This window comes from Triticum urartu, chromosome 7, assembly GCF_003073215.2.
Source record: "Triticum urartu cultivar G1812 chromosome 7, Tu2.1, whole genome shotgun sequence".
Taxonomy (NCBI): domain Eukaryota; kingdom Viridiplantae; phylum Streptophyta; class Magnoliopsida; order Poales; family Poaceae; genus Triticum; species Triticum urartu.
The window spans coordinates 686,218,070-686,232,372 of NC_053028.1; the positions used below are offsets into that span (position 1 = coordinate 686,218,070).

General features: G+C 48.1%; 1 protein-coding gene across 1 annotated transcript; it reads left to right on the top strand.

Moving 5' to 3' along the window:
* The first annotated feature begins 1,497 nt into the window (after positions 1-1,497).
* LOC125519671 (phosphoenolpyruvate phosphatase-like) lies at positions 1,498-6,730 on the top strand. The gene is made up of 10 exons (XM_048684402.1): positions 1,498-1,701; positions 2,334-2,548; positions 2,630-2,830; positions 3,285-3,396; positions 3,767-3,990; positions 4,463-4,601; positions 5,329-5,549; positions 5,735-5,856; positions 5,957-6,118; positions 6,254-6,730. The coding sequence occupies exons 2-10, from the start codon at positions 2,378-2,380 to the stop codon at positions 6,333-6,335; spliced, it is 1,434 nt and encodes a 477-aa protein (XP_048540359.1). The 5' UTR covers positions 1,498-1,701; positions 2,334-2,377; the 3' UTR covers positions 6,336-6,730.
* Positions 6,731-14,303: the final 7,573 nt, after the last annotated feature.

A 14,303-nucleotide genomic window follows, 5' to 3' on the forward strand; every position in this document is an offset into this window, starting at 1 on the left:
ATGCATAGTGGTACGCTGCAAAGAGATCGCTATAATGGACAATCTTGGCTAACAGACATGAAAACCTTGAAGATAATCCCACCCATAGGTGGAGCTGAAACTAAAGTCACCCCAATGCACCACTTTAACATGACATATTTTTTTGAGCAACAATGTACTAAATAAAAATGTGATTCGTAATGTCTAGTTAAGAGAGGCATCCCACGAGGAACTTCAAAAGTTATGGAAGTGATGAATGTACTTCACAACACTACAGACCAAACAATTAGCCCTAAAATCCAGAAAAGGCTGGAGAGAGAATTATTCCAACTTATTCAAGATTTAAAAAAACTCAAGAAGATAAGATAGTTGGATGGAAAATATCACACTCATAATGTACAGACTGTCGAACATATAAAAGTTTATGCATGAATATAAAAAACATATATATATATATATGAAAATGTAGCAATAAAATACACTTGCTATATACTCCCTCCGTTCCTAAATACTTGTCTTTCTAGGCATTTCAACAAGTGACTACATACGGAGCAAAATGAGTGAATCTACACTCTAAAATATGTCTACATACATCCGTATGTAGTAGTCATTTGAAATGTCTAGAAAGACAAGTATTTAGGAACGGAGGGAGTACAAACAGACTTCAATACAAATTATGCACAAAAATAATTTTTTTAAGTTAGGAAGCCTAGAAAAATAATTTTTACACTAATTATAGAATTGCGAATCAGGGTATGCAAATTTGTGGTACCTACACACCAAAGTTTGGATTGTGGATCATGGTGGCTAATCACGTCGTCGGTCCGCGGAAGGTCTACTAAGGGTCTAGGGTAGAACGTCGCCGTGTCGGCTGGCTGCCCACCATGGTTGGCGATCGCGAGGGGGTATGGGAGGGGTGTCATATGACTAAGAGTTACATTAATATCTGCTGGAGACATGGTATCATGAAGCTCTACAAGACGAAATGCTCTCAGTAAAGATGTTGCAATTGGCTAAAAGGGCGATACAACTGCTATTTCATCCGCATGGACTTGATTACTAATAAAGGTATTCGAAAGGCCCTTGAGTCGCTCATCCAAAAAGACGGTAAGCCCTGAGCGGTGAATGTACTTGTGCCGAGGGGTGTTCCCTAGAAGCGCAAGGCCATCGGACCACCAGGTCTTCGCCATGGCTTCGAGGTAAAATTCCAACTCCGCAAAAAACCAAACCAATAAAAACAACATAAACTCACCGGATTCGAATAATCGGATCTGCAACAAGGGCACAAACCTACCTCCTACGACGCTGGCAAAATAAAACACAAAACTTTGGTGAACAGTTTCTTTTTTGCGAGACACTTTGGAAAACAGCTATGTTTGGGCCAGCCCGCTTTCTCCCGAGCAGCCGGGTAGCCCAACAGCGGAACCAACGCGGGCCGGGCAGGATGGACACGCGCAGGAGCCAGCCCGGACGTCATCCGACGGGGCCCGCGCAACAACCCTGACGCAGGAGTCCGTCCTTCGTCGGTCTGTCAGTGTCACAGCCGTCGCCTTCTCTCCTCCACCGGACTTGCTTGCCTCGCCCGGCCTCTCTCCCCTGCCACACGCTCCGACGAGGCGACGCCGCCGCCACGCCACCACCTCGTCCTCTACAACCCCCGCCGCCACCCTCTCCCCGCTCCCGCTCCAGCGCCTCCCTGCCCGCTCCCCTCCCTCCGCGACGGTAAGCGAACCCCCTGCCCCCGTCCCCTCCTCTCGCGCCGCCCGTCTCCGGTAGGTCCCGCTCGCTCGCTCGCGGCGGGGCGGGGCGGGTTGCCCGGATCACGCGTGGCGGGGCTCCGGGTTCCCCCTCTCCGTAAGTTCCGTGTCTCCGCGCGGCGTGCTGGCGTTCGATGGCTTGATTGGTAGGGTAGGCCCGCCCGCTCGATTTGATGGCTTTGGGAGAGGGTGAAGGACGGGGGCGGTTACCCGGATCAGCCGATCCGCGGAATTAGCATTAATCGATGGCGCGGCGGGGGACACGCGACATCTTGGTTTTAGCATCTCGCAGGTTGTTGACTTTGACTTGGTACTTGGCAAGCAGACAAGTGAAGTGAGCTCATTATTATGCTAGTAATTTATATTATTGGAGACGAGTGATTGTTTGTAGTGGTTTGGCAAGTGAGGAGCTGGTGTTGGTTTCGGTTTATATCGACCCGCGGGTTTGCTCTAGATCCACAAGCGCAGCTGTGATGTCAAATTGACTGAGATCTTGCAAGATGTCGTGACTGTTTTGTTATTCTTTTATGCATCTCAGCTCTCTGTCGGTCTGTCATTGTTCAGATCACGGGAATCTCATACGTGCTCTGTTTGCAGGTGAGTTTCCACGCTGAGGGCGGCATCCGCGTTGCTCTGAACAGATGAGGGGATTGGGCTTTGCGGCGTTATCGTTACATGTTCTGTTGTGCCTGGTTAATGGCGTTTCCTCTCGCCGCACGAGCTCCTATGTGCGCTCGGAGTTCCCGTCTACCGATATGCCTCTAGACAGCGAGTGGTTTGCGACTCCCAAGGGCTACAATGCTCCACAGCAGGTACGCAACTACGCTAATAGATATACCAGTTCATCATCACTAGTGCTCGGGTAATGTACTCACCGCTTGTTCTGCTTTCAGGTTCATATCACGCAAGGTGACTATGATGGAAAGGCTGTTATAATATCATGGGTCACTCCATCGGAGCCTGCGCCAAGTCAAGTGTTTTACAGTAAAGAAGAGAACCGCTATGATCAGAAGGCCGAAGGGACAATGACAAATTATACATTTTACGACTATAAATCTGGATACATACACCATTGCCTTGTTGATGGCCTTGAGGTATTTTGATGTCCTTTTTGGTTTGCTTTGTATTCTTATATGAAATTTATTTCCCTTACTGTTATGATATATGTTCTGCCAAATATGGGAGCTCAAGTTGCAACAGTTTTCTCCGCTGTACACCATTTATCTTGTTCATCAAGAGTGCACATATCCAAATTAGCCACCTTTAAGAAAAAAAAGTTTCATAAGAGATGTACTTTACCGACAACCATTAAGCAAAACAGGAGTGGCCAAAGAATGGACACCATATTTCAACAGTATTGGGTTCTTCTATTTGAACATGATGTCCTCTATAGAAATTTATTCACCACATCTTCTTGTACCTGTGGACTGTAGGCGTGCCAGCCCAGTTGAGTTATGTTTGTACCTAATCTTGTACTATTTTGGTTTGGGCAAACAATCTTGTATTAATTGTCTGATGCAAAATTCTAATTACGTTTTTGGTTTGCAGTACAACACTAAATATTATTACAAGATAGGTACCGGAGATTCAGCTCGAGAATTTTGGTTTCAAACACCTCCAGCAATTGACATAGATGCATCATACACATTTGGCATCATAGGTTTGTCTTCTGTTCTTTAATTTTTTGTCTCATAGCTGTCTTGCATTACTTTGGACCTCCACAGCATTTTCTGTAGCCAGGGTTCTAGGGCGCTTGAGCAGGGAATTCAGCTAGTTAGCTCTAAATTCATGCTTTTCACTTTACACATATGCACTACTAACATTTTAATTCAAGTAAGCATAGTCTGTGCTCACCATATATCTCTTAATGTCCAAATTCTAGAGAACTGTTGTGTCACTGTCAGGATAAAAGAAAAAAGCCACAGTAGATCAAATGATTATTAGGGATGCCAACCAATAGGTTAGATATATACCTAGTAGTTAGTGACTCAGGCAATTTTATCCTATTTTTTCTGGCTCTATTTTGCTAGGTGATCTGGGGCAAACATTCAATTCTCTATCAACTCTTCAACATTATTTGAAAAGCGGAGGAGAAAGTGTTCTATTTGTTGGGGATTTGTCATATGCTGATAGATATCAACATAATGATGGTATTCGTTGGGATTCTTGGGGTCGATTTGTTGAACGTAGCACTGCATATCAACCATGGATCTGGAATTCTGGAAATCATGAAATAGAATACAGGCCTGATCTGGTATGTTATGATGTTATCTCCTCATGTTGGCAAAATTTTGCTAGTGAAAGCTCAAAATGTATCTACAAGACAGAACTGATTGACAAAGCCGTTGGCATGTTTCATGCATCTACATTTTTTTCTTTGCAATATACCTCTATTGAATTGGGAACAGGAAACACTGTCCATTTCGTGAACCATATTGCATATTCCCAATATTTATGGAATTACCTTTTGCGAATATATGATTAGATTCAGCTGGCACACAATGTTGGTTGTAGCTGTCTTGCTACATAATTATGGCTGTGTGGGTCCACAGTATCAAGGCTATATGCTTAGAACCTTAGCCTTTTTGTTCAGAACAACATTGTGTTTCCCTTTGAACTTTTAATTAGCTGAGCTTAACAAGTCTTGAGCTTTTGCTTTATTGACGTCTCTGAAAGGACCGAGTCACACTTCTCACTTCATAACTCTGGCCCTATTCATATTTCAGGGAGAAACTTCTACATTTAAGCCATATCTGCATAGATATTCAACACCATATTTGGCATCGAAGAGCAGCTCCCCAATGTGGTATGCAGTCAGGCGTGCATCTGCTCATATTATCGTGCTCTCCAGCTATTCTCCTTTTGGTAAGTTCCTTCCTACTTGCTCTGTTTCATTTCTGCATGAAGTTTCTGATAAAGAACGAGGATGTGATGTTGGCAGTAGCGATTGGGATTTCCAAGTGCTTGGCCTTTGTCCAAAGCATGGGTCAAGCAGGGGTAAAGTCAATAATATGGTCTTGTCATGTTCTAATTTTTTTGACGGGTTATCGTGTGCTTAATGATACAACTGGTAATGTAAATACCAGTGAAGTAGTCATTTGCCTTTCGATACACTTGAAACTTTTACTGTAGCTCAATACACAGCGATAGAAGGTAGAAATCTAAAAAGCGTCTCTACTTTCAAAGTCTGAAACTGCCATTGACCATTTTATTCTCTTCATGATACAGTTCTTGTAGCAAATAAGACGTTCGTTGAAACTTGTAGTACAGTTACCAGAGTCGTGGTTCGAATGAGTCGTAGTACAGGGAATGGGGTCACACCATTACCACCTTTTCAAAACTCTGATGTAAATGTCAATCGTATATCCTAATCGGTCCGGGTTTGGCAACTTTGATTTGAGATGCTATGCTTAATGGTTAGACGCACAAGTTCTACACTGACAGCATGTTCTGACCATTATATATTATATTTTAGAAGCGTACTTTATTCGACAACTGAATGTTCCTTTCAGAGTGTATACCGTTGATGGTTTTGTCGGATATGCTATTCTGACACAAGTATGTTTTGTAAACTTGCATGTGGTGTTTATAGTAAAATACACTCCCCAATGGATGTGGCTGAAGGGCGAACTCAAGCGCGTGGACAGGGAGAAGACACCTTGGCTTATTGTTCTCATGCATGCTCCCATGTACAACAGCAATGATGCGCATTTTATGGAGGGCGAGAGTATGAGGGCTGCTTTCGAGAAGTGGTTTGTCAAGTACAAGGTGGACTTGGTATTTGCAGGTCATGTCCATGCCTATGAGAGATCGGTAAACTCTTCAGTCTGTTCTCGAGCGCACCCTCCTTTTTGAACAAATTGCCGACTTTGATCTGAATAATTTTACATTTTCATCTTTCATAGTCGAATCAGATGAAATTACGCAAGTCTATTTGTTCTATTCAAAGAGATCTGAGCTTTGATTTCTCATGATACTTCTATATGTACCACTTGCAGTACCGGATATCTAATATCAACTACAACGTAACATCGGGGAACCGATACCCCGTGCCTGACAAATCCGCTCCTGTGTACATCACGGTCGGCGATGGAGGCAACCAGGAAGGACTCGCCTGGAGGTAAGAGGACCGAACACATCACCCCAAAGCTGACGCACCTTGGTAGTATTAGACTCTGCTTACCGCACTCTTACAATGCTTTCTCATTGAATGTTCGTAGGTTCAGTGATCCGCAGCCGGACTACTCCGCGTTCAGGGAGGCGAGCTACGGCCACTCGACCCTGCAGTTGATAAACCGGACGCACGCCGTGTATCAGTGGAACCGGAACGACGACGGGAAGCACGTGCCCACGGACAACGTGGTGTTCCACAACCAGTACTGGTGAGCGCGGCAGCACTCCGACAGTTGCATAAACACGTCCACACTAGTGATGCACCCATCCTGATACACAGAGCATCGCTCTCCTGCATCCATCCACCTTGGTGTTTCTAAGCAGCTGGGCTGTGGTTTTGGCAGGGCGAGCAACACGCGGCGCAGGCGGCTGAAGAAGAAGCACCTCCGGTACGAGAGCCTCGAGGGCCTCATGTCCATGCTCTAGGAGCTCCTTGTTACCAGCACTACTACAGAACATTGGCAGCAGCACGAGAGTTTCAGAGGCCCCGGCGGAGCAGCAGCTTTGCTTCTGCTTTGCTTTGTGGCCGCTGGCAGCCCTGGCCGGCCGGCAGCTCTGCTTCTGCTTTGCTTTGTGGCCGCTGGCAGCCCTGGTCGGCCGGCAAGGCGGCACCGGCGGATCTCGTCGTGCCGCGGCCGCCGACACGGAGGCATATGGTAGAAACCTGGGCATTCATCCATTCCACACACTCTTGCAGACTCTGTGCTAGTACTGCTTTATGATGAACACGGTCCGACGCTTGTAAAATCCCGGTCAGCTAGATGGCCACCAGCTGCGTTGTTGAAGTCGATAGACGCTCAGAATAAATAAATTAAGCAAAACACTCGTAGTACAATCTAGTATAGTGATACGCCAATCCTGTGCCCAACGGCCCGACGCGACGGCGGCCAAGGCAACTTTTGTCTCTTTGCCTGGACGTCGCCGTCCGCCGACGGCAAGCAGCCGACGGCCGCGTCGGGCCATCGTCGCCCGGTTCGGTATGGAGCTGCCCTCCCGTCCTCGTGCCACCGCGTACGGCGCGTGGTTGGTAGGTAGTAGGTGGTACCACGAGTGCTTTGGGTTTTGGGTTTTCAGTGTAACGTTCTTCAGCTTCCCTGCCATGTTTAGAGCATCTAAAGCCGACCAGTCAAAAAAAAAACCCTGACCCACCTGCACGTCTCAAACCGGCCTGGGCAGACCGACACCCTTTATATTCAGCCCAAATATGGAATAGATATAGGGCGGCTCGGACGTGTCTGTCATGTCGTGCTTGCAGTCAGGCTCCACACGCAAATGCTTGGAAACTCAACGGTCCGGTGGGCGTCTTCTCTAGCGGGGGGTGTGAATGCCGCGCCGCGTCGCTACTGCTCGCTACCTGAGGGCCAGGGGCTCGGCTATTTAAGTCGGACGACATCCCCAGCCCTAGCCACATCCGCCCCCCTCCTATTTGCGCCGCCAGCCCAATCCCATCCATCCACTTCTCGCCGCTGTCCACACTCACTTCCGCTCTCCCTTTCACAGTTCGGCTCCGCCATGCCCTAGCAGAAGAATACGACCTACGCTATGCTTAAGCCCAAGCATTCAGTTGCTAAAGGAGATCTGAGCTAGGCGCGCCGCTCGGTTGGTAGTGGGCCTGCCTCCGGATTCGTCGAAGCCAGGGGAGAAGGAGGAGCCGGGGCAGGAGACGAAGCAGAGGAGGAGTAGCAGGAGCCGGTGCCAGTTACTGGCTTCGCCATGGCGGATGCCTTGGCGGAGTACGAGGTCGCCCAAGTGGAGGAAATGACGGAGCAGACTGCCATCCTGGAGTCCATCTAGGATGAAGCCTATGCCGAGGCCAACCGACAGTTCATTCGGCAAGAACGGGCGGCGATCGACGCGCTTTTCGCCGAACTGGAAGCGGAGGAGGAGCTGAAGCCGGAGCAGGAGGGGGAGTAGCGGCTGCCACCCATGTACTCGGAGCCCGGCACAGAGACCGCGGACATCTTCGACGAGGACAACGAGTAGGACAGTGTAGGGTAGTTGATCTACATCGTATGTAGATCAATCCTTTGCATGTTTTATATGATTTTAAGATCCAAACTATAAGATATGTGGATGCAGAGAACAAAATTTGAGGGCTGCCCAATCAATACCCGCTTTTGCGGGGACGCGGAGTTTCTGCACCCGAGCTTAAATGAGCCCGGGTGAACAGTAAAATCAAAACTAAATCAAAAAAATTTCAAAAAAACCAAATTTTTTGGGAGAAACATTGACAAAAATTTTAAATGCTTGCAAAAATTCATCATAAAATCACATTTCTAGAAGGCGTGGCAAAAAAAACAAAATCAGTACTCTGAAAAAGCTACTTTTAACAGCATTTTGGAGCACTGAATTTGTTTTTTTGCCACGCCTTACAGGAATGTAATTTCATGATGAATTTTTGCAAGAACTTAGAACTTTTGTCAATGTTTCTTCAAAAAAAAATTGAAATTTTTTGAATTTTTTTTGATTTTTTTTCGATTTTACTGTTCACCGAGCTCAAATGAGCTCGGGAGCAGAAAGGCACTTTCGCTTTTGCGGCCCTATTTGCTGTGTCTTGCTATAGAGGCTCTCAAGAGAAGCTCTTCTTCTAGAGCAGAATCTGTCTCACGTCATGCAAAAACTCCTCCTGCTCACTCTGTACGTATGAAAAAGGAAATGCAGGGTTTGTAGATGCTCACTCTGGCTGCTCTCGAACACGAGGAGAAAAAGGACATGCAGACATCATGAGCCACTTCAATCAAACGTGAAAAAAAATACATGATTTGTATCACCAGCAAGCCATTTCCATGGGCACGACTTACCGTTTTGAACAGGCCAAGATAAATATGAACCGCGAAGCCTCTGTACGCGTACCTCTATCGTGTGGCGGCTCTAGCGAATAAGAGCATCTCCACCTGCGCCCTCAACAAGTCCCTCAGGCAACTTTTTCGGTGCTGGCGTCAAAAAAACGTCCCAGTCGCGTTCCCAGGACGCCGAAATCCGTCGGCTCAGCCCGTTCTTGGGCTCGGCGATCGCAGGCCGAATCCGGCACACTGGGGGGCGCTCGGGGGATCCGGCGCAAGGGAAAAGCACGTCTGGCCCACACCGTCAGGCGAAAAGTCAAATCTTTTTTCCAGATTCGCCTCCCACCCCCGCGCGCTCGGCCGCCAACTGGCTGATCCTGGCACTACCCATCGCCCGCCACCGCTAGATAGCCCATCCCCGCCGGAAAAAGAGCAGAGGTTTCACCGAGGCAGCCTCTCCACCACCGGCTGGGCGATTTTTCCGGCGTTTCCGGCCGCGGAGGGGCGGTGTAGCGACGGGTACGTGCCCACGTGTCTGCAAGGTGTTCGGCGATTTGCCTGCCTGGGCAATGGACTCGGACGACGAGAAAGCGCTCGCCGCGCTGCTGGAGGAGGAAGCCGAGGCCGACGTCCAGGAAGAGGAACATCGCATGGTTCTCGCCGCCCTTGGCGACCTGCTGGCGAGCAATGAAAAGCCGCGGCGAGGTGGCTCGGCGTCGGGGCGGATGAAAGCAAAGAACCGGCATCTTCTCGAGGGCTACTGCATGCTCTACTCCGACTACTTCGCCGATGCTCCACTGCACGGCGGCAAAACATTTCGGCGCCATTATCGGATGAGCTGAAAGCTTTTCCTAGGGATTGTGAATTTCATCCGGGAGTTCGACAACTACTTCAAGTGCAAGAAGGATTGCACTGGCAAACTTGGACTCACCTCAATCCAGAAGTGCACGACAGCAATGAGGATGCTTGCACACAGAGCTCCCGATGATTTACTCGACGACTATGGGCGCATGGCCGAGTCCACCACCATTGAGTGTTTCTACAAGTTATGTCGGGTAGTGGTGGCAGTGTTTGGACCGCAATACTTGCGAACACCCAATGCGGAAGACACTGCTCGGATCCTAGCATAGAATGTAGCAAGAGAATTTCCTGGGATGCTTGGAAGCATCGACTGCATGCATTGGAAATGGAAGAACTGCCCATTTGCTTGGCAGGGGATGTATAAAGGCGCCAAAAGCGGTTGCAGTGTGATCCTTCAGGCGGTGGCAACACAGGACCTCTGGATTTGGCACTCCTTCTTTGGTATGCCGGGAACTCACAATGACATCAACGTGCTGCAGTGCTCCCCTGTCTTTGCCAAGCTTGTTGAAGGTCATTCTCCTCCAGTGAACTTCGAGGTCAATGGACGGCACTACAACAAGCGGTACTACCTAGCTGATGGCATCTATTCGAGATGGTCTACATTTGTGAAGATTATCTCAAAACGCCGTGCCAGGAGGCAAGAAGTCCCACTTTGCCAAGGTGCGGGAGGCTTGCAGGAGGATGTCGAGCGGGCATTTGGTGTGCTCCAATCTCGATTTGCTGTTGTCCGATACCCTGCTCAGACCTGGTCGAAAGATCAAATGTGGGAGATAATGACTTGTTGTGTCATCTTGCACAACATGATCATCGAGAGCGAGTAGGAAGAGCTAGTGTTTGACACTGAACCATACTACAGGCAGGGTCCTCTAGCCGAAGTTGATCACCAGCTACCGGCAATCTAGACTGCCTACCTCAGTATGCGTCAGGAGATCCGAGACCCACAAGTGCATCATCAACTGCAGCAGGATCTGGTGAAGCACCTATGGAGGATCAAGGGCGACGCCGGGCTCGAAGTGTGATGAAATATGAGTTTTTATTTGTTGAACTATATAATTTGTATTGAACTATTTGTTGTTGCACTATTTTGTTGAATTATTTGATTTTTTTATGATGAACTATGTGATAAAAAAATTATTTATGCTGAGAATTCAATGCCGAACTACGCCGAATATGGGTCGTTTCTCGCAGATATCGGGCCATTTTTCTATTTATCTGGGCCGTAAAGCGGTCGCGAATGGGCCGATATCGGCGGCTAGGGGTGACCTGGGGGCAACGGCTGGATGCCCAACCGCCCCCAGCGCCGATTCTACCGCCGGATCGTCCCCAGGCGGCGATTTTTATGTCTCCTGAGGGGGAAGGGGGAGGGAGGGGGGGGGGGCAACGGCTGGAGATGCTTTAAGACGATTAGGGTAGCTGACACCCGTCGACGTTGCCGCCGGTGTGCCTCATCCCGGGTGGCCTTAAGGCATCTCTATCTGATCTTCTAAATTTGAGAGTAAGTGGTGGATTAATCGTTAGTGAACTATTTTTATTTTTTTAAAATTTTGAACATTTTTAGCCGTTTCATAAACTTAGTGAAGTACAAAACCAATTCGAAGCAAAGAAACACAAATTCAATTCAAAGAAGTACTTATTCAGAAAAACTTAGTGTAAAACTTACTAATTTAACCAAAACTACGTGTAGAACTTACTAATTTTAATGGCTACCTTTGGCGATCTCTTTCCACTCGACTCTGTACAACCCACCAATCATGGGGTCTAGGCCTTGGCCGTCGTCTGGGTCGTCAAAGATGTTGTTGCCGCCGAAGATGCTGGTGACTTCGTTCCTGCCGCCACCGAAGATGCTGGTGACTTCATTCCTGCCACATATGTTGCCTCTGTTGCCACCTTCGTTGCCTCCGTTGCCGCCTCTGTTGCCACTTGCCGTCTTCGTCATTGTTGGACATGACGATGACCTTCGCCCCCTGCCGCTAGCTGCTTGTACAGGCGGCGCTCTGCCTCCACTTGCTCTAGGTAGAGGCGGCGAAGCTCCACCATGTACGCCTCGTCGGAGACCTTCGCCGCCAAGTGATGCCTCACCTCCCGGTACTCCCTCACCTCCCGCGCGGAGACCATCATCGGGTTGACGGGATCCAGCCGCGGCATCTCTCTGAAGTCGAAGTTTCGCTGGCTGTAAGCGCCGTGCAGACGCACATATCAGATGTCGTACTCGTGGGCGGCCTGCTCGGCGGAGTGGAAGCTCCCAAGCCACAACTTATTGTGGGTGTGCCAGTTCATAATCTCGGCCACCGACGTCCCCAAGGCATGCTGCCGCTCACCGACCGTACGACCTTTGTGGCAGTGATGGAGGGAGCTTAGGGAAGTCGGGCAGGCGGTTGTGGGAGGCAAATGGGGCAACACGACTGGAGGAAGCGTCGCAGCGGGGGGAGGTAGATGGGTCAATGCCGCGCTCGTGGTGGCGCGAATCCGCACTGCAAATGGGCGACGGGGAACGAGGGCCGCGAGATCCAGCCATATCAGCGTGGGCGGAGGTGCGTGGATCGCCGGCGAGGTGTGGGCGCCAGAGGATTGGGTTGGGGGAGGCGGAGAGGTGTGCACGTCTTTTACTCAGTGGAGGAGTACCTTTAGTAGCTCGGGGCGGCGTGGAGTAATTTTTTTTACTTCACTAACCGCTTTACGTGTTCGATAGGTCTCGGTTAGACTAATAAAATTGGAATTTTACTCCTCTAACCGTTTTTAGGGATCAGCTAGAGATGCATTAGGGCCATGGAGAGGCGCGGTGGACCCAGGTACTTGCTGGTGGGAGGGATGTTGCTCTGTTTTTAGTTATAATTTTGAGTTTGGGTAGGGTCTGTGTCCCACTCAGCAAGCCTAGGTGAAGCGGGGGCGTATCTTTGAAGATGAAATAAGATGTTTCTGACTAGCTTTCGTCCCGTTGATGCATCTAGTATCGTGGGAGGGCGCATGAATGTGTGTTTTTGATGTAATATGTCCGCGGATAAATAGGGTATGGCGTTGGACGATAAAATGCGCCCGGACAACTTTTTTTTTTGACAGAACATCTCCTCCTCTATTCAGAAGCAAGTACAGTGGTATCGTTTACAAGAAAAGAGAGCACCGCAGGAGGCGCTGAATCCATTCAGCAACTAGAAGGAGAAAACTTAACTAGTCTAGCAAGCTCATGGGCTACTTTATTACTCTCTCTATTACAATGATCATAAGTAACATGGTTGAAATCAGAGGACATGAAAAAACAATCGTCAATAATAGCAGAAGCAACCGAAGAAGAGTTGTCGTTTTTTAGGGCTTCCACTAATTCCAAGCTGTCCGAGCTTACCACAATCCTGCTACATCCGACTGTTCTCGCAAGGTTCAGCCCAAACCTGACAGCCAGAGCCTTTGCAGTGAAGGAATCAAAACAAATGCCTATTTTTTCATTCGCCGCAGCAATGAATTGTTCACTTTGATCACGAATGATTGCCCCCACGGATCCTTCAAGTAGATCTTGATCAAACCCCGCATCAACATTTAATTTCATGTATCCCTTTGGTGGCTTTTCCCAAATGCCCGGCCGGAGTTTGGCTTTTGGTGAATATGCGATGCTGAAATTTGCCGCCAGTCCTCGAACAGCTAGGGCGATCCGAGTGGGTGTTTGAATTTCTTCTCCATGGTAAACTTTACGGTGTTCAAACCATAAATACCAAGCTGCAGTGGCTACCATCTCTCTCGGTTTTAGAAATCTCAAGATATAGAATTCCGTATCTTCCATATGCAACAGCTCGTGCATCACTTCCTCTCCGGACTTGTATTTTGTGCACTTCTTCTTTACTATCTAACACAGCCCCAATTGTCTCTAAACCTGTACTGATCTTGGACAATCAAACAGTAAGTGTTGTATACTGTCAGGTCCCAGCCTGCATTCTGGGCACTGAATTTTAACCTTCATGTGCTTAGAAGCAAGGACTGCTCGACATGGGAGAGCAGCATGTAGGAGCCGCCATGTAAATATTTTAATTTTTGCTGGGCATTCTAAGCTCCAAATCAAATTCCACTTCTTATCAGGTGATGATGGACCCGCATTATTATGATTCAGAGCACCAAACTGGAAATTCCATTCAATTTGATAAGCTGATCGCACTGAGAAGATACTGTTCTTGGTAGGGCTCCATGCAATAAAATCTGACATTTCATATAAAGGTAAGGGTATAGCCAGGATCCTGTGAACGTCCACATTCCAGAATGTTTGGTTCACCAACTGTATATCCCAATCTCTAGTCACCGGATCAATGAGGTCGCAAACTCGGGATATTAAGTTACTACCCCTGATAGTTAGCACTTTTTTCGTTGGGCGATTGAGGAATCCACGAATCCTCCCATATATTCACCTTTTGACCACCTCCAATCCTCCAAATATACCCACGCCTCAATGTGTCTACCCCGGCCATAATGCTTTGCCATGTGAAAGATGATTTTGGCTTTAAAGTTGCCTCCGGTAGGTTTCCTTCTGGGTAGTACTTAGCTTTCAGAATAGTTGCACATAATGAATATGGGCTATCAATAAGACGCTAGGCTTGTTTTGCAAGAAGTGCAAGGTTGAAACAGTGGATGTCCTTAAATCCCATACCTTCATATTTCTTTGGTATGCACATCTTTCGCCACGCGAACCAATGCATCTTTCTATTCGTTGCATCATCACCCCACCAAAACCGAGACATCGCATCTGTAATTCCTTTACAATTTTTTTTAGGAA